We start from the raw sequence: 23,605 nt of genomic DNA, 5'->3' as shown, positions 1-23,605 counted from the left end.
TCTACGAGCTATTAGAAAAAGTTCTCGAGCTTCTTTTCATCATTTTCCTGGTCTCCTTCTTCTCCATTTTCTTCGTTCAATTCTATAAGCTTCTCCACTTGCCATGGCAGACATGGTTGAGCTCAAATTGCTCTGCTCTCAGTAACGATCTTTACATGGTATCAGAGTGAGGTTAATCTCGTATATCGTCTTCATCTTTATCTTCTTGTTCCATTACCTCTGTTTTTGATTTCATCAGATATTTTGAATTTAGCCCTAATTTTGATTTTTCGTCTCATTTACTTGTTGTCGAAATCTGTAATAGTTGAAAATTGAAAATTCCTCTGTTTTTTCCTCAATTACATTTTGTTATGGATGTCATTGATCAAGACGATTCAACCGGAGTGGAAACTACCGCCACCGTCACTCCGACGGGCACAGGATTTGATCCTATGTACCTCCACCTGTCTGATAATCCAGGAGCTATGTTGGTTTCAACTGCATTTGACGGAATAGGGTACAGGTCTTGGAGGAGGAGTGTGTTGAGAGGTTTGTCTGTGAAGAACAAGTTAAGTTTCATAAGTGGAGAGTGCAGACAACCAGATCCTTCATCACCACAATTTCGACAATGGGAGCGTTGTGACAACATGGTGACATCCTGGATTCTAAACTCACTTTCGAAAGAAATCGCAGATAGTGTAGAATATGCAAATGATGCGGTTGAGCTTTTGAAGGAATGAGAGGATTGCTATGAACAAACTAATGGAGCGAGGTTGTATCAAATTCAGAAAGAGATCAATGACCTTTCTCAAGGTACTCTTGACATTACTACCTATTAGTCTAGGGGCAGCAAATGGGCGGGTTAGGCTGAATTTGGGCGGGTCAAGATGGGTTAGGTCAATAAATGGGTCATTGCCCTACTCAACCCAAAGTGTACTTGGGCTAAGATGAGCTGGGTCAAGATGGGCTAAACAATGGGTCATAACCCAACCCGCCCAACTTGACCCATATTTTAGAACCATGCTCATCTTGCATAAAAAAGCCATTTACCTTAAAATGTGTAAGTCGAAAAAAATTTGGGGGGGGGGGGGGGTGATGCCGAAAAACGAAAAAAACAGAAATTGAAAATTAAAAAAAAACGTAATTATTTTTTGAAATAGAAAAAAAAGTAAAAAAAAAATTAAAAGGGAGGGGGGAGGGGGGTTGGTGGTGCAGAAAAAAAAACTAAAAACTAAAAATACAAAAAAAAGTAAAAAATTTCTTTTTTTTGGGGGGGGGGGGTTGCGGGAGGGGGAGCAGGGTGGGTGGATGGTGCAGAAAAACAAAAACACATAAAATTAAAAATACAAAAAAAAAAGTAAAATTGGGGCAACTAAATAAATTTCTGTATAAGTTGGGTTGAGATACCTTTTGTTTTTGGGTGAGTTTTATGGGTTGCAGTTGGGCTGCTTAATAGGTCATAATGGGTTATAAAATATAACGGGTTAACTTGAGCTCAGCCCAAATTGACCCATGAGCTAAAATATTTGTAACCTAACCCATTAATAGGTCAGTGGAGAGTTGGGCGGGTTAGATTGGTTTGGGCTCAAATTGTCACCCCTACCTATTACACTAAGTTGAAGAAACTCTGGGAAGAGCTTGCCACTTTGAATAAGAGAAATCAATGCAATTGTATCTGTAATTGTGGGGCAAAATAGAGTATATATAAGGCTGAACAAGATAGGAGACTAATATAATTTCTTATAGGACTGAATGAAGTATACACAGTAGTTCGAGGAAGCATACTTATGATGAATCTATTACCAAATTTAGCACAAGCCTTTTCACTTCTAGTTCAGGATGAAAAACAAAGGGAGATTAGGCCAACTAACCATTTAACTGTTGATTCAACTTCATTGAATGTGAGTACATCAGGACAGAGTTCCTTTAAGACAAACTTCCCAACAGACAACAATTATCGTGGAATTTCTAGAGGCAGACTCATATGGGATTACTGCAAAAGACCAGGACATAGTAAAGATAAGTGTTACAAGCTACATGGTTATCCACAGAACAACCAAAACTCTACTCAGAATTTTACTCCTAGATAATTCTCAAATAACCACAACCAAGGTCAAGGTCCTAGATACAACAACAGAGGGAAAAGAGTAGTTAGTGTGCAAGGAGTTACTGATGAAACTACTAATGGCAAGGAAATTGAAAGCAAGGCACAAGATGATGGCAGAAATGTGAACCTCACTGAAGAGCAATATGGACAGCTTGTAAGCTTACTTCAACCATTTCATGGAGGAATGGAGATGCTGGGAAATCATCAAGAAACTCATACTCACCTAGTATCAATGCTTCTAACTTTGCAGGTATGATAGTGTGCACTTCTTCCATTGATTTTGGTAAACTTTCATGCAAATGCTTTGAGTCCAAAACTGACACATGGATACTGGATTCAGGGGCCTCCAATATGACCTTTAACATCTCTAATGTCTAATATCGTATTCTTACCTTATCCCCTTCTAATAGTCTTACCCAATGGATACAAAGTTAAAGTATCTGAAATAGGTGATGTTGTTCTTACATCCAAAATAATATTACAGAAAGTCCTTTTTGTTCCCTCTTTTAAGTTCAATCCGGTGTTTGTCTATTGGTTGACCAAATATCTCAAAGGGATGACATCATTCACTGACAATACTTATCTTCTGCAGGCCCCTTCAGTGAAGAGGCCTCTGGAGATTGGTAAAGTGAGAAATGTCTTGGAAATATGAAACAACCATTCATATGTACAATTTGTCCCATGGCCAGACAGACAAGATTTCCCTTTCCTCAGAAAGTCAGTACTTCTTCCAAAATCTTTGAATTACTTCATGTAGATCTATGGGGACCATATCATGAACATACTCATGACAAATACAGATACTTTATTACTATAGTAGATGATCACAATAGAACCACTTGGACTCAACTACTAGCTTGCAAGAGTAATGCTCTACAGACAATCAAAGCATTCGTTTCCCTAATTGAAAATCAGCTCAAAACCAAAGTCCAGTCCATTAGGTTTGATAATGGACTAGAATTTAACAACTTAGAAACCAATACTTTCTTCCAGTCAAAAGAAATTGTACACCAAAGAACTTGTCCTTATATACCACAACAAAATGGAGTGGTAGAGAGGTAACATAGATACCTTTTTGAGACAGCTAGAGCCTTACTTTTCCAATCCAAATTGCCTTTGAAGTACTGGGGGAACGTGTCCTAACAATAACTCACATTATAAATAGACTACCTACTACATATCTCCAAAACAAATCTCCTTTTGAAGTCTTATATGGCAAAAAGCCAGATTACACACAACTGAGAAGCTTTGGTTGCCTGTGCTTTCCTACAACACCCAAGGTCCACTTAAGCAAATTTGAACCAAGATCTGTCCTACATGTCTTTCTAGGCTATCCTTTTGGTGTCAAAGGCTACAAAGTCCTAGACCTATCAACCAAGAAAATACACATCACCAGAGATGTTATCTTTCATGAGTTTATTTTTCCTTTTGAAATTCATTTCAAGTCCAAATCTGAGTCATTTCCTACATACTTTGATGTTGTCCCCTCTAATGAATCTGCTAGTCATAATGATCCAGTACTTACTCCTCCTTTTTCACCTCATTCACCTTCTACTTCTCCAGTTCCAACTTCTCTTCCTAGCGCTTCTGCACTATCTCCACTACATTCACCTCCGCTCATTGATTCTTCACTAGTACATCATCCTCCCATACTCCTGAGAAGATCACAGAGGAAACACAAAACTCAGATATATATAAAAGATTATATCTACAAAATCAGCAACACTGATAAACACTCTTTCTGTCTCGGTACCTTGTTTTCTAAATATCACCACATAGACCATGAATCAATGAATCATAATAGTCAGGCTTTGGTAAACAGGATTTTCAATATTAGTGAGCCATCTTCCTTTGAGGAAGCTGTTGTCAGCTCTGCTTGGCAAGCAGCCATGATTCAAGAATTTGAGGCTCTTTATGCTAATAATACCTTAAATTTAGTACCCCTTCCATCTGATAAGAAAGCAATAGGTTGTAGATGGGTCTACAAAATAAAACATAGGTATAAGGTCAGGCTAGTTGTGAAGGGCTATACTCATCAAGAAGGTGTAGATTTCATAGAAATATTTTCTCCTGTGGTGAAGATGACCACAGTGAGAACTCTGATTGCAGTAACAATAAAGAACAATTGGGCAATGTTCCAATTGGATGTAAACAATGCTTTTCTCCATGGGGATTTACATGAAGATGTGTATATGCAGATTCCACCAGGCCTTATGGTGGAGGATAAATCACTGGTTTGCAAGTTAAATAAGTCTTTATATGGACTCAAACAAGCTAGTAAACAATGGTATGAGAAACTAACTAAGGCCTTGTGTTCTAAAGGTTTCAGTCACTTATTAAATGACTATTTATTATTTCACAAACAACATGGAGATTTTGTGGTTTATGTGGTAGCTTATGTAGATGACATCTTGGTCACAAGGACAGATCTAGAGGAAATACTACAATTGAAAACCTTTCTTCATGACAAGTTCAAGATAAAGGACTTAGGTAATTCGCACTAGTTCTTAGGCCTAGAAATACTGTATAAGCCTGATGGTGTAATCATTTCCCAAAGAAAATTTATTCTGGACTTATTGAAAGAGTACAATATTTTGGAATATACTACTTTCAGCTCCCCACTTGATCCTAATGAAAAGCTTAAAGTCAAGGAGGGTAAACCTTTGGATGATCCAACCTTTTACAAGAAACTAATAGGGAAGTTAAATTTTTTTACTAATACTAGGTTGGACATAGCTTTTGGGGTTCAACATTTAAGCCAATTCATGCAAAATCCTAGAGAGCCCCACTTGAAGGCTACTTACCATCTGTTGAGGTATCTCAAGGGTGATCCTACATTAGGAGTCCATATGTCCAAATCTGAAGATTAGACTGTTAGAGCCTTCTGTGACTCAGATTGGGTATCCTATCCAGACACAAGAAGATCTGTAAGTGGGTACATTATTTTGTTGGGAAACAGCCTACTCAGTTGGAAGTCCAAGAAGTAGGAAGTTGTTTCCTTATCTTCAGCAGAGGCAGAGTACAAATCACTTTGAAAGGTAGTTGGTGAACTGGTTTGGCTAAGCAGACTTTTGGTTGAACCAAGAGTTACCTCTATACACCCCATTCAAGTATTCTGTGATAGTTTGTCAGCCTTGCACATAGCTAGAAATCCTATGTTCCACGAGCGTACCAAACACATCGAGGTTGACTGCCATTTGTGAGGAAACAGCTGCAAGAGGGCCTTATTTCATTGCATTACATCGCAATTGATCAACAACTTGTGGACATTCTTACCAAGGCTTTAACAGGTGTCAAACATTCAGGTGTTTTAGCCAAGTTGGCAGTGTTTTCACCACCTCCAGCTTGAGGGGGGTATTGAGATATTTATTGTTCAAGTAGTTAGTTAGAGCTAGTTAGTGTCATTGTTAGAATTAGTTGTTGCCAGCTGTAAAAGTACATGTGTATATATACTCTATGAGGTATCAGAAAAAGCTCTCGAGCTTCTTTTCATCATTTTCCTGGTCTCCTTCTTATCCATTTTCTTCTTTCAGTTCTAGAAGCTTCTCCACTTGCCATGGCAGACATGGCTGAGCTCAAATTGCTCTGCTCTCAGTAACGATCTTTACACTTCTTTATAAGATCTTGTGATGGTTGGCCCTTCCAATATTATTTCTCAAGTCGTTTGGAGTAATTAAGAAGTTGGTCAGGTTTAGAACACGTTACATTTCATGCTAAGAAGTGGATGATGTCCTTATATATTTACATAACTAGTTTCTCGGCACGTGCATTGCACGTGTATACCAAGTCATGTATTTGCAAAATAATATTAAAAGAATAGTTGAGTAAACAATTAAATATAAAAATAATAAGATTTTTGAATAGTTTGAATATCTATTACCTTGTAAACTAAGTAATGGATACCAAGAACTGAAAGAACGGGAAGAGAAAAAATGAATTACCAAATTGAGGAATCGAAAAGAATGAACCAAGAAATTTTCAGTAATTCTCACAAAAGAAAAGTACAGGTATGTTCCATTATGATTCTTGACTGCTACTCTCAATAGCCACAAAAAATTGATTAGTAAAACCCCGTTGTATCAAGCATGCAAGTGAAGAAAGAAATGAATATCTGGAGTGATAAAAGTGTAATGTTTAATTAACTTATAATTTTGACAGTTAATGAGAATTATGAAACGTTGAGAGCTGTTTGTAGGCATTTGAAACGGTGGCAACTCTAAGCAACTTAGAAACAACCTTTCTTAACAACAGACCATAAAGCGTTGCCTTTTTCCTAGGCATTAGTTTTTTATTTTATTAAATAGGATATTTAGTTTAATTAATAGAATACATTTATGTTATTTAAAAGGGTAATTACTGGGAGGGAAAAATACGTATCACAAAGAAGGGAAAGGGAGGGGGGAAGGAGGAGACATAAAATAGGAGTTATAATGAAAATTAGGATGGGGAATTTTACAAAGGGAAACCTAAGAAACATAACGTAAAAGAAGAAAAATAGAGGAATTTTAGGAGAATAGGTTAATAATATATTTTGTTTAGTAGATAAGAGAATTGATTATCATTTTAAATTGGTAACATACGAATTTCTTAACGGATGAGATAGACAAGATATAATGACAAATAGAACCCAAAAATCTTACTGAATACATATGTTCTTTTTTACTGCATTTACTTTAGCAGTAGAATCATTTAATAGTAGGATTTCAGCCACGTTCATTGTAACGTATATTTATCATTTAATAGTTGGGAAAAAAATAATTTAACAAAAATATAATTTTATAGGAGTAATGTTTAGTGAAGGGTAAAATGGTCTTTCAGCTTTTGAAGGACATTTTAGTAAACTAACTTCACCTAAAAGTGTTCATGCTTATAAGATAGTATGATTTATGAAAATATTTTTAAAGACAAAATTATCAATTAATTCGACCTAACTCAGTCTGAGACAAAATTAAAAAGCTTCAGACGACCATGGTAAGTAGAAGTCCCGACAATTAACGTTGCGCGTATACCCCATCTCAATAAATAAATTCAATAAAATAAATTAAAATTAAATTTTTCTTTGTTTTTGAGAAAACGATTGACGCTATAGCTAAAAATGGGTAATTGACTTAATATTTTACACAAATAACTTAATATATAGAATATATAGCGAGGTTGTTATTTATTGAAATAAGTGTATAATAATAAATATCAACTCGTTTAGAATAGTTTATTGTCTTTTACTATGTCATTCTTATTGCTTCAAAGTCATATATTTATCGGTTTGACTATCAATACTATAATTTTACTCTATTTTTTTTTATTTCTTTCACCGCTAATGCTCTTGCTATTGAAACAAATTTATGTCCTACGAGTTTAGTCAACTTAAAATAATTTTACTTATATGCCAAATTTAAAAAATAATTAAATTAAATTCTTTTGCTAATAAATTAATTTAAAGACTTAATTATTATTTCTCAACCTTAAAGGAAATAGTTAAGTTTCTGTTGATTCAAAATTTTCGTATTATCTCCTCCGTAGTTTTAAATAAGTAATTATAATTATAAATTTTATTCGATAAAAATTATATTTTTAAAGCGTAAAACAATAATTTAATATTTTACGTTTGAATCTTTGTGTTTGTAGAATTATTAGTATCGTTAACTTCTGTCTATAACTTTTCTTCCTCTCTCACTCTTTCTCTTTCTTTTGTATTCTTAAATATTTTATTAGTAATTTATTATAATTATGATCAGTGTACTTTTTAAATATTATACTAATCTTCATTATTTCTATTATTATTACTATTAAAAGAAAAATAAGGAAGAAAGAATGAGAATACATTTGAAATTAACGTATGCAAGCTCAAGTTATTTCATGTCTGCTGTTTTCGTTTCTTATGTGCCTTATCATATTCATAGTTGCTACTCCAAAATTCCTAACGAGTGATAATTCTCAAATATTATCTAATAAATTTTATATTTTGACGTATTGGTGAACTGTTCTATTCTAACTTGGATAGTCTATTTAGGATTAGAACTTAGAAGTCTAGATACAAAATCCTTAGGTGAATTAAGTTCTTAAATATTAGGAACCTTCATATAATTCAAATAAGGAAAGATTTAATAACTAAATTTTAGTTGATTTAAAAGTCCTAAATATTAGGAAAATAATTAACTTATAATTTTAGGAAAATATTAAATTACTATTTTATCCAATGTGAAACTTATTTTTAAAGAGTAAAAAAGACGAACGACATTTCGATAGAGCCTTTGTGTTTTTAATATAGTATAGATATATATATAGATAATATCTAGAGATTCAATTTTTTTTTTTTAACATTCACAATGTCGGTCTAAAATAAGTAAAATGTTCACGCTCCCGCTCTTTTTAAATCATTGTTTAGCTTATGTCTTTTACCTAAATATAAAGAAATTAAGTGGGCGGTCAATTTTTGGACGGATAGGGAAGTAACACGAGACATGTTATTGACTCATTGCCCCACAAATCACCAATATATCCGACTTTTTAAAGACCTTTTGTTCATATTTGCAAGACCATTTATTTCTTATTATATTAGTTTTTCCGTTGAAGAAAGACAAAGAGGTTCCTGTTTTTTTAACAATAAATTTGTGTTGCTCTTTACACCACCATTCATGCCTCAAATTCTGCAATGAGATATCCATTAACCGTTGCTTTTTTCTTTTCTAAAGACAAAAATAAACAATTCTCTTTCCTACTAAAAGAATGCAGGGTGTGATAAAGGGAAATAAGGTCATCTTTCCATCTTGAATATCAAAATTGTAATAATTATATCTCTTTCTATGACTTTAAACTTTGCTAGTTGGTAGTTTGTCTAAGTCAGAGGTAGAACCAAGATTTCAATTTTATAAGTTCGGGATCCTAATCCTTCTAAGTTAATGGGTTCCAAATTAATAATTTGTACATATTTAATGAAAATTTTAAGATAAATACATGATTTGAACCAAATCTACTGGGTTCCGCCGAACCCGTAACCCACACTATGGCTCCGCCTATGGTGCAAGTGATGAACATTGTACTATACCCTGTTAATAACTTATATAGACCGATAATTTAATAATTTATACTATTAATATAGTTTTACATGTTATAACAAGTTATTTATTATATTTTAAGGTTCATTAGTTTATAATGTTATAATAGTTACTTGTAATTACTTTTAAGTGATTGCATAGTGTAAAATTTTGTTACCGTGATAGTGCATGTTAATTAAAGGAATTTTTACCTCATATAACAAAGGTTGAAACTTTATTTATTTTAAATAAATACTCTTTTAAGAAATTATATTCCATAACTACCTTTTGATTTTTATAGCCAAATATGTATTTATGGTTACATGCTACCCTTAAGTCATAAAATATTCTTTTTATTATTTTTCTCTAAATAAAACTCCAGTTCCATAACCTGAGTCTCTTTCCAACAATTCCATTATGCCTCTCCATTCGTGAAAAATCAGCACAGGAGGTTGAGGCAAAAATCAATGGCCACTGAAGTACCGCTAGAGGCAACGGAGGTTTCGCTGGCGTTGATTACTAAAGTCCTAGATGTTTAACCAAAAATCTGAGTCTTTGGTCAAAGCTTAAAAAGAAATTCGGGTTACTGATAATCAGGAGACGAAAATAAAATACTTTTGAGAATGATGGTGAAGCAGTAAATAGTTTTGTATTTCAGTAAGATTCCAATAATATTTCGTATCCCTACAGATGGTGAGTTCTTCTCCTTTTATAGCTAATCCTAGGAGAAGGTAATGCATTTGTCTTAATGAGACAATTATGAGCAATAAATGACATTAAAAGAAACGTTACACAATCATTTCTTTTTAAAACAAATATTCTAATGTATTTGATATTTAATGTTATTTTTATACTCTTTTACGTCATCAGATTCGTATCTTCAACTTCTTCCGATCTTCGGCCTTTAGATGACTTGGATAGGTACGAGACTCGTACCTATTTTAGTAACGGTCCGTGCTAATGTTGCTTTCTTTTTCCCTTATCTGTTGTCACCCGTGCCTCTTGGCTATTTATTGTGTTTTGACCGTTTGACCAGTCCACGTGTCATGCCACGTCACCTAAAATGTAAATTCAGTTTTTTCCCAATACAGATAGTCCCCCCACTTTCCATTTATTTATCAAGTAAATAATTGGGAAGTGGATTTTCATAAAAAGGGAATTTTTGCCGTAATTAATATTATGACAAATACTGACGCTTCAATTATCCCTTCCATTTAATGTTTTATATACGTGTCACCTTCTGATTGATTATGCAATTCTACCCCTTTTTTTTCGAGACTTCTTCATTCACACTATTCACGAAATGATAGTTGCCTTTATTATAGGCTTTCCTTCATTGCACTTCTAAGTTTGACGGTTGTCATTATAAGCATTTTTAACCCTCCTTCGTTTACCTTCTTCTTCATAGATCTTCAACAAGCAATTTCTTACTTACTTGTATTTTCTCCCCCTTTTAGTACATCTTTCTTCAACAATGTCATCTCCAAACCCTAACCCTAGAAAAGTTCCAATTCTTGATCACTTTCCCAATGCCCCTACAAAACATAGGAGAGGCAGAGGAGGTAGGCTTCGGAGCTTGGGCCTAGGATCCGCTCGTGATAGTTTATCTGGTCCTGCTTCTTCTTCTCTTAATATTGTGAGTTCTATTCCGAAGACCCCTTCTTCTAAAGTTAAAGAAATCCTTGATTCTTCTCAAGAACCTTTAGTCGATGAAATTGTTCCCAATGATTTGTCTTTTGGGAGTGATAGAACGTCTCTTCAAAGGCAAATTGTAAATTTAGAAAAAGCTGACACTTATCCCTCATTAGTAACCGAGCTTACAATCCCTACCATCAGAAGGGATTGTAACTGGAGCAATAGTCTACGAATGTCAATTCCTTCCCCAAATCAAAGAATTTCTTCCTTTAGAAATGGTTATTCTTTCGTTTATACTTACCTATTTACTTTGGGCTTTAATCCTCCGGTTGACCCAGTCATTGTTAACTTTTTTCATTTCTTTAAAATCTGTTTGGCCCAAGTCGGTCCCCTAGTATGGAGAGCAGTGGCTTGTCTGAGATACTTATCTGCCAAAGCCAATGTTGACTTCACCCTTTCTCACCTTATTCATTTATACCATCCCAATTTAATGCGCCATGGGATTTTTACCTTAACTGCAAGAAGCAAAAAGGTTTTGGTAAACCCTGAAGATAACAGGGATCGTGGATGGTACACCCGTTACGTTGCTGTACGTACGGTGGACTTACTTGGTGAAACGAATATTCCCTTTCCTGAGAAGTGGAATTTTGCACGTAAGTTTCCTTTTATTTACCGTACCTCTTTTTGAGAATTCTGATTCTTTTTCTCACTTCGTCTCTTTTTGGTTTTTTGTAGCAACCATGGGAGATGTGGAACTTATTCCTAACTTCCGTCGTTGGGTAGATTCAATTTTGAAGATTGCTCCTAAGGATCAAAGAACTTGGAAATCAATTTCTTCTTTACATGGCTGGAAGGTGAAAACACATGGTATGTCCCTTTTTACACGTTTTTTTTACATGCCAAGCACATGTTTCTCAATGTTGATTATGTATCCTTCTTTTGATCAGGATTTGGTGTTAGAGGAATGACAACTGAAGTAGCTATGGTCATTCGCATGTCTGCTAATGCTGCACTTGATTTGAACAAAGCTCGAGCTTCGCTTCCCAAAAGGAAAGCTATAGGAGAAAAGTTCTGAGAATGAGGAAGAGGAAGATACCTCTTTAATTGCCAGGCCAAGAGTTAGGAGACGAATCATTAATAGTGATGAAATTGAGGATACCCCTGCTCAAACTTCGTCCACCGAGCCTGTTTTGATTCATTCTGACGAGGAAACCGTACCAAAAGATACCAATGAATTAACTCATCGTCTTTTTGATAGCGGTTTTGAGAGTAGTGAGCCCGGCCTTGTTTTTGATGAAGCTCCTCTCTCCTCATTCGTTCCTATTTCCTCCATTCCTTTGCTAGTTTTAACTGCACCTGCTTCCGTTCCTGTGCCAGTTTCTTCATCTTCTCTTTCCATCCCTTCTTTGACTCTTATGGCTCCCGCTGTTGTGTTTTCCTTTTCTACTACTCCTCCTTCCATGGCTCCTCCTCCCTTCATTCAGCATACAGAGGCAGGTTCTAGCAGTAGAACCATGGCTATGAGAAGTGTTACTCTTGAAGTTCCTGCTAACTATAGCCTTTTGAGAAAGACTGGTAGAGCTGATGTTTGGCCCGAGCCTCTAATCTGTGATATTGAGAAGAAGAAGATGGAGAGCCACAACTGCCTGACTCTGATGAATGACATAGTTCATTCTACTTTGAAGGTATTTTTCCTTTACCAACAAGTTTTTTATTTTCGATCTTACAAATCCTCATTTCTATGAGTTGTCTTTATAGGCTAACCTTATTGGTACCGAATTGATGGGAAGAATTTCCCTTCTGGAAAGAAAAACCCATGAGTCTGAAAAATCAATCCATGAGGCTGAGGAAATAGCCAGGGGAGCCCAGCTTGAAGCAACTAATTGGAAAGAATAGTTTGAGAATGCTCAGGGGACCATAGACGAGTTGCAAGAAAGTAGAAATCTCCTGGAGCAGCAAAAGCGTGGTTTGACTTCTAAACTAGCGACTGCCAAGGCTTATTCAAGCCAATTTAAAAGAGATAAAGAGCTTTTGGAGTGCTCAATGTCAGAACAATTATCAAAGGCTAGTGAAGAAGTCAGGGAGCTTAAGGCACTTTTAGCCAAGAAAGAAGAATATGCAGGAGAATTAGTGCAAAGCTTGACTCAAGCTCAAGCTGACTTACATACCTCCTCTGACGAGATTCGAGCTTTGAAGAGCTCTCATGCCTCCCTTGAAGCTTCCTTTGATTCCCATTTAGCTGAACATCAAATATTGAAGAATGATCTTGCTATATGGGTGTCACACCTCCTTTTTCCGCCCCCGCGAGGGGAGTAGTTCTTGCGGGGCAAAAATCACGTGCTCACAGCGGGAAAGGGAGTATGGACTTCTGGAGGAGAGCTTCAACATAGAGGTGAGTTGAGCTTTCCTGAAATCTCGCCGTGATGCTCTGATGGAAGCTGCTCAGGAAAGCTTCGATTTGCAATCTGAACAAGCCAAAGTCTTAGACACTATCGAGAAAAGTCAACAACCTGTTGATACTCCTTCTCCTGCACTTGAAGCTCCTGGAACGGAAGAGCTTTTAAATGAAGAAGTGGCTACTGCAGCAATTGAGGTTGCAATTCCGGCTCCCGAGGGTGAAACTTCTATGACACATTCCATAGAAGCTGAAGCTCCTGTGATTCTTGAAAATGAAATTGCAACTTCTGATGTTCCAACCCCTTCAGTGACTAGCTGAAAATGAAATTGTTGTTTTTGTTTTTATTAATTTGTGGTGTTATCCCTTGGCAACTTTAAGGGATCTTTTGACGAAGTCCCCAGTTATCATAATGGGGCATTTGTAAAAAACAAATATTTTGCTGACTAAGTTTGTACTTAGTCTTTTATATTAAGAAGTTTTTATTAGTACTTCTGTATATTTTATTCTTGCCCATTTATCTAGGACTTATAGAATAGCTTAGCATTTTTATCCTTTTAAAATGCTTTATGATTCTTCTCATGGATTATCAACATGAGGCTTATAAAAGAGGGCCCTTTTATTTTATCGACACTTAATGAAGAAGACGTCTCAACTTCATAATGGTGTTATAATACGATGAAAGAAATAGGAATACACATGTTTTGTATGAAACAACTTTGGCAAGTTTTTATTCATGAACTTTAACAAGTGTTTGACTATTACATGTATTACAATACATCTATAACTTTCTCGTAACTGTTTTTCTTGTAACAGATTTGTACATAACATAGAATAAACAAGGTTTTTCTTCATAACCTGTTTCAGTACATAGTCATGACCCTATCTTTATATATTAAGAAGGGTTTGAGAGGTGACTTTGTTTATGAGTTTTGAGAGATGACTCTGTTATTCTCATGAATGCTGAAGACTTCGTAACTTTTTCTCAACACTTGTCTCTTTGTGGCCGACTTTTGTTCGATATTCGTATCTGCACTTCTACACGTATCTGTGTACAATATGTAGTCCCCCAAGTGTTTGAGCGGTGAAGTATGAAGCCTCGAGCACTTGTTTATTTCTTTTACTTTGGCCCTTTTCCTGAAACAGAAAGATATACGGGACTCGGAGGTGTGATTATAGATGAAGACTACCTAACTCGTGTGTATTTCCATCAGATTAATTGTAACACTGGGCTGGGAATTTAAGAATACTCCATTTTACCTTGCAGGTTGTGACTCATCATTTGGCACGAGTTAGGGTGTTTTGCCTAGCATCTAAAATCGTTAGTAAAATATTAATAATCCAAGAGAGAAATTTTAACATGGTTATACCTGACCGTAGGTACTTTCTCAAAAGTAATATCTTTTTAAGTGGACGACATTCCAATGTGAGGGTAAAACTTTACCGTCCATTGTCTCCAACTGATATGCTCCTTTTCCCGCAATGTCACGGACTTTGTACGGTCCTTCCCACGTTGGACTTAGCTTTCCTGAGTTAGCAGCCTTTGCAAATTGGAACACCTTTTTAAGCACGACGTCCCCAATTTTGAAAAATCTGAGGTGTGCTTTCCTATTGTAATATCGTTCAATTACTTGCTTTTGTGCTGCCATCCTTATCAATGCAACTTCTCTTCTTCCTTCAAGTAAATCAAGGTTGACCCGCATCTCTTCATCATTAGATTCCTCCGTTGCCTGATCGTACCGTGTGCTTGGCTTACCTATTTCAACTGGAATTAAGGCTTCCGCACCATAAACCATTGAAAATGGTGTTTCTCCAGTGGATGTTTTGGTCGTTGTACGATAAGCCCATAATACTCCAGGTAACACCTCAGGCCAATTACCTTTTGAATCCTGTAACCTCTTCTTCAAGTTGTTGATAATGACTTTGTTAGTAGATTCCGCTTGTCCATTACCTACTGGATGGTATGGCGTAGACGTTATCCTTTTGATCTGCCAACTTCGAAGAAATTCTGTGATTTGAGCTCCAATGAATTGTGGTCCATTGTCACACACGATCTCCTTTGGTGCTCCAAAGCGGCATATTATATTTCGCCATATGAAGTCTTTAACTTCCTTCTCTCGTACCTGTTTAAATGCCCCTGCTTCTACCCATTTAGTGAAATAATCTGTAAGTACAAGTAGAAACTTTACCTGACCTTTTGCTTGTGGAAGTGGACCTACGATATCCATTCCTCATTTCATAAAGGGCCACGGGGCTATAACAGGATGTAGTAACTCAGCTGGTCTGTGCATATTGTTGTCGTACCTTTGACATTTATCACATTTTGACACGAAACTGGTTGCTTCTTCTTCCATCTTAGGCCAATAATTCCTGTGCGAATTAATGTTCTTACCAGTGACCGTCCCCTTGCGTGATTCCCACAATGTCCTTCGTACACTTCTCTCATCACATATTCTGTTTGAGAGGGTCCGAGACACCTTGCTAGTGGTCCACCGAACATCTTTCGATAAAGATTTCCTTGATATAAACAATATCGAGCAGTTTTTTTACGAAGCACGTGAGCCTTTCCTTTGTCATTAGGCACGGTACCATGCTGTAAAAAGGCAACAATTTCGTTTCTCCAATCCCATATTAAATGATTAAAATTTACCTCGTTTTTATCAGATTCGAGAACGGAATGAAATAAATGTATGACTGAAGCATTTGTATTGTTTGCTACGTCTGCGGCAGATGCGAGATTTGCTAAAGCATCTGCCTCTACATTCTCATCTCTTGGGATCTGCACTACTTTCCAAGTTTGGAATTGCTTTATTAACTCCCGTACCTTTGCGAGGTATTCTTGCATTCGCGTCTCTCTGGCTGTATAAGTCCCCAGCATTTGATTGACCACGAGTTGAGAATCACTCTTGATTATAATTTGTGTTATACCGAGTTCTCGTGCCAATTCTAAACCTGCAATTACAGCCTCATACTCTGCTTCATTGTTAGTTATAGAATGACATTTTATAGCCTGTCTAATAGTCTCACCCGCAGGTGGTACGAGGACTATCCCTAGGCCTGCCCCTTTTACATTAGATGAACCATCAGTGAATAAAACCCAAGTCCCCGGGTTTGCACCATTAAAAACTAGTAATTCTTTTTCTGCTTCTAAATACATCACCTGGCTAAAATCAGCCACGAAATCAGCTAGTACTTGAGATTTTATAGCGGTTCTGGGTTGATAAACAACTTCATATTCACTTAGTTCTATAGCCCATTTTGTTAATCTTCCTGAAAGTTCGTGTTTATGCAAAATATTTCGAAGCGGAAAAGCAGTAACTACATTAATGGGATGACATTGAAAATAAGGTCTTAATTTTCTGGATGCCATGATCAAAGCTAATGCTAATTTTTCTAGCTGTGGGTATCGTGTCTCAGCTTCCAATAAGGACTTACTTACATAATAAATAGGAGATTGTTTACCTTGGTCCTTGCGGACTAAAACAGCACTCACCGCGACTTCAGATACGGCCAGATAGATGAGAAGTTTTTCCCCCACCTTTGGTTTTGCCAACAACGGTGGTTTTGACAAATAAGCTTTCAAATTTCTAAGGGCTTGTTGACAATCTTCATTCCATTCAAAATGATCTTGCTTTTTGAGTGCAGAGAAAAACTTAAAACACCTTTCTGAGGATTTGGAAATAAATCTCCCCAAAGCTGCAATTCTTCCCGTTAATCTTTGTACTTCCTTTTTATTAGTAAGGATATCAGGGATTTCTTCTATTGCTTTGATCTGAGAAGGATTCACTTCAATACCACGGTTAGAAACAAGAAAACCCAAAAACTTACCTGATGCAACTCCAAATGCACATTTTTCTGGGTTGAGTTTCATATTAAATTTTCGCAAAATTTCAAATGTAACAGATAGATGAGAAATATGATCATGAGATCGCTGGGTTTTGACGAGCATATCGTCTATATATACCTCCATTGTTTTCCCTAAATGTTCTTGGAACATTTTGGTGACCAACATTTGATAGGTTGCCCCAGCATTTTTGAGACCAAAGGGCATTACTTTATAACAGTAGGTCCCCCTGTCTGTGATGAAAGAAGTTTTTTCTTCATCACGAGGATCCATCTTAATTTGATTATATCCCGAGTATGCATCTAAAAAACTTAAAAGTTCATGACCTGCGGTTGCATCAATTAGTTGGTCTATACATTCTCAAAAGTATTTTATTTTCGTCTCCTGATTATCAGTAACCCGAATTTCTTTTTAAGCTTTGACCAAAAACTCAGATTTTTGGTTAAACAAATTGGTTCCGTTACCGGGAATCTGATAATCTTTTCTTTTAAGCTATATCTTGTCCATTGTCGTCACCATGTCAAACAACAACACCGACAATAACAGTAATAACACATTGGGAAACCATGAAAATCAAATCCATCAAAATCAAGGTGACGTGGTTCCCTCCCCTCCAGATTCACCACGTCAATCTCGTGAAGGCACTCATGTTACTGAATCCTGTGCTGATCAACAAGAACAATCTGAACACTTTGAAGGAGTTACAACTGAAGCTTTACAAAAGCTAATTGATGCACAGGTCGACAAAGCTCTTCAGGCACTTGTTAGTCGATTGCCTGCTGCACCACCCACACCAACTCCTAATAATAATACATTGGAGAATCCCCGTTCTGGTCTTGATAATTCTGGAAACGGAGCAACCCCCAGTGAACCACAGGAAGGGGGACCAGGTAATTCAAATAATTCATATTTGCAAAATTTAGTACTAACCTTGCAGAAACAGATTAAGGAACAAAATGAGCGTATTGAACAAATCCCTGGAGTTCCGCCTGTAATAAAAGGAGTAGACATGGACAAATACTCACAACAACCATGGAAGCCAAGTGCTGCTCCCCTTCCAATTCCGAAAAAGTTCAAAATGCCTGACATCCCGAAATATGATGGTACTACAGACCCACGTGACCACGTGACTGCATTTACAACAGGCGTGAAAGGCAACGACTTGACCAAACAAGAAATTGAATCAGTACTGGTCAAGAAATTTGGAGAAACACTCACCAAGGGTGCATTAACCTGGTATTCTCTTTTATCTGAAAATTCTATAAATTCTTTTGCTGAGCTTGCAGATTCTTTTATTAAAGCACATTCGGGAGCACAAAAGGTTGAGAAAAGAATGGAAGATATTTTCAAAATCAAACAAGGGGATTCGGAGTTGCTTAGAAATTTTGTTGATAGATTCCAGCGTGAAAGAATGACTCTACCTCATGTGCCTGACAATTGGGCTGCAATAGCCTTTGCAAGTAATTTAAATGACAAAAGTTCTGAAGCCACGAGACGACTCAAAGAAAGCCTTCGAGAATTTCCTGCAACCACGTGGAATGATGTTTACAACAGGTATAGTACGAAGCTGCGAATTGAAGAAGATACCGTACCTAAGTTTCATCATGAAGAAAGGGGTGGTCCCCGAAGATCAGAAACCGAAAAAAGATCAGGTAAAAATAGGTACGATACATATATGGGACCTGCAGGAAAAGACCCACGGTCGAAACAAGATAGCCAGCAATATGATCAAAAATCGAGGAATAGGGACTCTGGTTCTTCTTCAAAGTTCAGGAACAAACAAGAATCACGAGATGATGACAGAAGTTTAAAGGCACGATTCGGCGGATATAATTTTAATGTCTCTACCTCCGAGCTCGTAGCTGTTTTAAGAAGCATGGGAGATAAGGTACGGTGGCCAAAAGAGATGCGGTCAAATCCACATAGACGCAATCCAGATCATTGGTGCGAATTCCACAATGATCACGGGCACAAAACTTCAGAATGTAGATTCTTGCAGAGTGAAGTGGATCATCTATTGAAGCAAGGATACCTCACTGAGTTATTTAGCGAGAAAGGAAAACAAGCTTATATGAAAAACAGGCAAGAGCCACCACAACCTCCTTCACCCAAAAGGACAGTGACTGTGATAAGCGGGGGAGAAGATATTCACGGCATAACCTACACTACCTCCAACAAGGTTTCTAAGGTAACAATTACACACGGGAAACGGGTGCGGCAGGTCCTAGAAAATGAAAGTATTTCATTCGATGACGCAGATACCGAAGGAGTGACAACTCCACATAATGACGCACTGGTAATATCTTTACTTGTACATGATACTAATGTAAAACGAGTTTTGATTGATCTAGGGAGTTCTGTAAATATTATATTACTAAGGGTATTACGTGAAATGCAAGCTGAAGACAAAATGATACCCAAGGCGCACACCTTGTCAGGCTTCGACAATTCAAGTGTAGTAACAAAAGGAGAGATAATTCTAACAACTTTTGCTGCGAGTGTTGTTAAAGAAACTAAATTTCAGATAGTTGATATGGAAATGGCCTACAATATGATCATGGGGACACCATGGATACACGATATGTATGATGTCCCATCAACTCTACATCAAGTTATTAAATTCCCATCACCATGGGGAATTTGCCAAATTCGTGGGGATCAGCAGATGGCTAGAAGTGTCAACGCTGTAACAAGTACGAGCACCGTAAATAAAGAAAAATAGCAATTACAGGAAACAGTTGAATGTAAAAAAGATCAAACTTCAGCTGAACAAGAAAAGACAGATTTGGACTCAAGGCCTGACACAATTCAGGAACCTGAAGAAAATGAAAGCATCAAAACGACAATTGAAGAGCTCGAGACAGTGATATTATTTGAGCAATGGCCTGAACGGAAGGTTTATGTCGGGGCCAATTTAAGCTTAAACATGCGAGGTATGATAATCAAATTTTTAAAAGCTAACTTAGACTGCTTTGCTTGGTCCCACGCTGATATGACAAGGATACCACCGGATGTGATGACTCATAAACTCAATGAGGACCCTTCTTTCACACCAATAAAGCAAAAGAAAAGAAAGCAATGTGCTTTCAAGAACCAGGTGATTCAGGATGAGGTCCAAAAATTATTAAAAATCGGATCGATCCGTGAGGTAAAGTATCCTAATTGGCAAGCTAACACGGTGGTCGTACCCAAGAAAAATGGTAAGTGGCGCGTTTGTGTGGATTATACCGATCTAAACAAAGCCTGTCCAAAAGATTCCTTTCCTTTGGTGAAACAGTAAATAGTTTTGTATTTCAGTAAGATTCCAATAATATTCCGAACCCTATAGATGGTGAGTTCTTCTCCTTTTATAGCTAATCCTAGGAGAAGAGGTGATGTCTTTGTCTTAATGAGGCAATTATGAGCAATAAATTATATTAAAAGAAACGTTACACAATTATTTCTTTTTAAAACAAATATTCTAACGTATTTGATATTTAATGCTATTTTTATACTCTTTTACGTCATCAGATTCGTATCTTCAACTTCTTCCGATCTTCGGTCTTTAGATGACTTGGATAGGTACGAGACTCGTACCTATTTTAGTAACGGTCCGTGTCAATGTTGCTTTCTTTTTCCCTTATTTGTTGTCACCCGTGCCTCTTGGATATTTATTGTGTTTTGACCGTTTGACCAGACCACGTGTCATACCACGTCACCTAAAATGTAAATTCAGTTTTTTCTCAATACACTAGAGAGAAAGATCCACCCCATTCTGATGGTCGTTGGTTTGCAATGAAATTTGGACATGGCCGCTGCAACTCTTGCCTCTCACCAACTCCATTGCTGCTTTTCTTCATCTACCAAATTCGCAATTACTAACAAAAGAAGACAATCTACTATTGAAAATAAGGAATTTCTTTCGCTTTTGCGCCAAATTTTGAGAGTTTCGAGTCAGAATCGCGGCCCTCTTGGCGAGACGATATTATGGTTGTTCTTGAACAAAGACGACGGAGTTGGGGGCTGAGCAACTTGAATTTTCTGTTGATATATTTTAATGTATTTCGATATATCTTGTTGTATTTCATTGTATTCATTATCTTTTTTTTTCCATTGTATTTCAATGTATCTTGCTATATTCTATGTATTCATTGTATTTATTGTCTTTTTTTTTCCATTATATTTCAATGTATCCCGCTGTATTCTATGTATTTCATTGTATTTACTGTCTCGCTATATTCCATGAATGTATTCATATATATTTTTTAATTAATATAATTTATGTATTCAGATGTATTATATAATTTCTCTGAAGATTGCTATGTTTTTGGGGTGTTTTTCGGTTTGAGAATCTTTTTTACAACTGGGAATACAAAATTTGTATGCTATATTTGTTGAATTATATTAGGAGTTTATTTTGTTAATTGATTCACTTTCCGTTTAAAAATAGTGTAATCCCCTGTTTCACGCTGTGAATACAGTCGAATACAATAATCTATCCAGCTGTAATCCCATGTTTCACGTCATGAATACAATCGAATACACTCGAATATAAAAATCTGTCTAGCTATAATCCCCTATTTCACGCCTAGAAATGCTATTGTATTCATAAATACAATAGTTTAAATACATCGAATACACTCTAAAAAATATGAAAACATAGTTATAAGAAGTAATATAATAAATGATAGCTACAACTAGCTAACAACCACTAAAACATAGTGATTTATGAAAGTTTCTCTTAATTAAACAATTTTGGTAGCTACGACATGCTGGTGAAATCCTTCTCCAATCAACCCCTTCCTTCTCCCACCAACAGATAAATAAAATGAAAAAGTAGAACAGTGCAAAATGGTAAAGCCTAATTATTTCGAGAAGTCAATTAAATAAATAAAAATTAGACTTTGAGGACTTCATAAATCATGTTGTTAAGTCTTATAAGTAAATAGTACTTTTTCTGTTTAGCTATCGAGAGCCTTGATGCATGACTAACCTTGTAATTACGAATAATAATCACCCCATTCTGAAATGAGGCAGAGATAGAATAACGTCTGTGATATGTTCTTTTAATATGATTTTGTTTTTCTTGGGCCGAGGTCCATTTGAAACAACCTCTTCAGCTTTACAAAGCAGGGTTATAAGATTTGCGTACATACTATCCTCTCAAGACCCCATTTATTAATTACACTGAACTTGTTATTGTTGTTGTATACCTTCTTTTGATAGCTATAATTAAGAAATTGTAAGAGATGTTTTTTTTAAAAAACATTTTGATAAAACTCATAAGAGTTATAACTACATGTTTTCTATTGCAAGTTTTATATGACCCATCATGAACGTATCATATAAATTGTTCATTAATGAAGCATTGCATGACATCTTAATTAATTTTCTAACTTCACGCACATAAGAGCGACAAAATGTGATGTTTACGAGCTATAATGAAAAGATGAATTCAAAAGCAGATCCAGATATAGATTAGGAGTTTATTCACTCATGTCTATATAGCTTGGATGTTAAGATGAAGTATAGTACTACTTGAGAAATTCAATTGTGCCACTGACCCTAGATAAAGAATCTAAGTAATGTTTCTCGTAAGTGGGAATGAAGGCTCTAATATTTGCAGATAATATAACTCAAAGTTTAATTTGAACTCTTTCCTAAAATTTCATTACATGCAATGGAATCAACTTCAACTTTGGTTCTCCATTACCTTTTCGAACAAAATCGAAACAGAAAACAAGAAAAGAGATACTAATACGATCCTTCTGAATTTTCCTAGTATGCATTACATTTTATTCACAAGCATAAATGAAGCTCTATGAGCAGTGAGAATTCATATAATTAGGGCATTTGTACATGAGGTTTACTCTTTAAATTATGTCCTGTTAACCTATTTTCACTAAATTGTTTGGAAAAAAAATGCATTCAAATATTTTAAAGGCGAAATTTATCCGACTGAGATGATTAGAATCTAATAGTCAAATATGATGCAAATAATTTCATATATCAACATCAACTTACTTCCAATTGACAGGTAGTTATTAGTATTTTTATTATTGTTGAACTACATTTTGCTCGTTAAAAACTTTTACTCTTGGTGGTCATTTGGTAGGATTAGAAAAAATAATACATGTATTAGCTTTGATATTACTAATCCTATGTTTGATAGTGTTTTTCAACTTATGTATACTACTAATACTTGTATAGTATTAGTTATACATCCTGTTCAGTACGAATCTTATACATAGCAAACTATGACAATAACAATACTATAATTTTTAATACATGAATATGCATGTATAAATACATAACTATCCTTTTAAAAATTTTAATATATCAAATCAAATAGTCAATAAAAAATAATTTCAACATTATTAATATATTATATTCAGTACTATTCTTATATCTGTCTCTGTCTTGGTATAGTCCTCTCTTGGTAAATCCAGGCCCATTTCCTCCAGTCCAGTTGTTTTGATTTAACAAGGAATTAACTCTTCGGTAAAATTCTGGAAGAAGATGGTCAGCAAAAGCTGCCAAAACCCTTCACACCTAAGCTACGACTGCACATATTGAGAGGAAAACGAAAGACCCAAAAATCAGCTCAAAACCCAATAACCAAACAAGATTAA

At 35.9% G+C, this 23,605-nt stretch overlaps 1 protein-coding gene across 1 annotated transcript; it reads left to right on the top strand.

Moving 5' to 3' along the window:
• The first annotated feature begins 350 nt into the window (after positions 1-350).
• Positions 351-719, top strand: LOC104225544 (uncharacterized). The gene has a single exon (XM_009777367.1). It carries the CDS (start codon positions 351-353, stop codon positions 717-719), a length of 369 nt encoding a protein of 122 aa, XP_009775669.1.
• The last annotated feature ends 22,886 nt before the right edge of the window (positions 720-23,605 follow it).

Source organism: Nicotiana sylvestris, chromosome 7 (genome assembly GCF_000393655.2).
Source record: "Nicotiana sylvestris chromosome 7, ASM39365v2, whole genome shotgun sequence".
In the NCBI taxonomy this organism is placed as follows: Eukaryota; Viridiplantae; Streptophyta; class Magnoliopsida; order Solanales; family Solanaceae; genus Nicotiana; species Nicotiana sylvestris.
This window is presented reverse-complemented; position numbering and strand designations above follow the sequence as displayed.

What these genes read in the sequence shown, in the direction of transcription:
- LOC104225544 (XM_009777367.1), top strand. Translation starts at nt 351, where the DNA reads ATGGATGTCATTGATCAAGACGATTCAACCGGAGTGGAAACTACCGCC.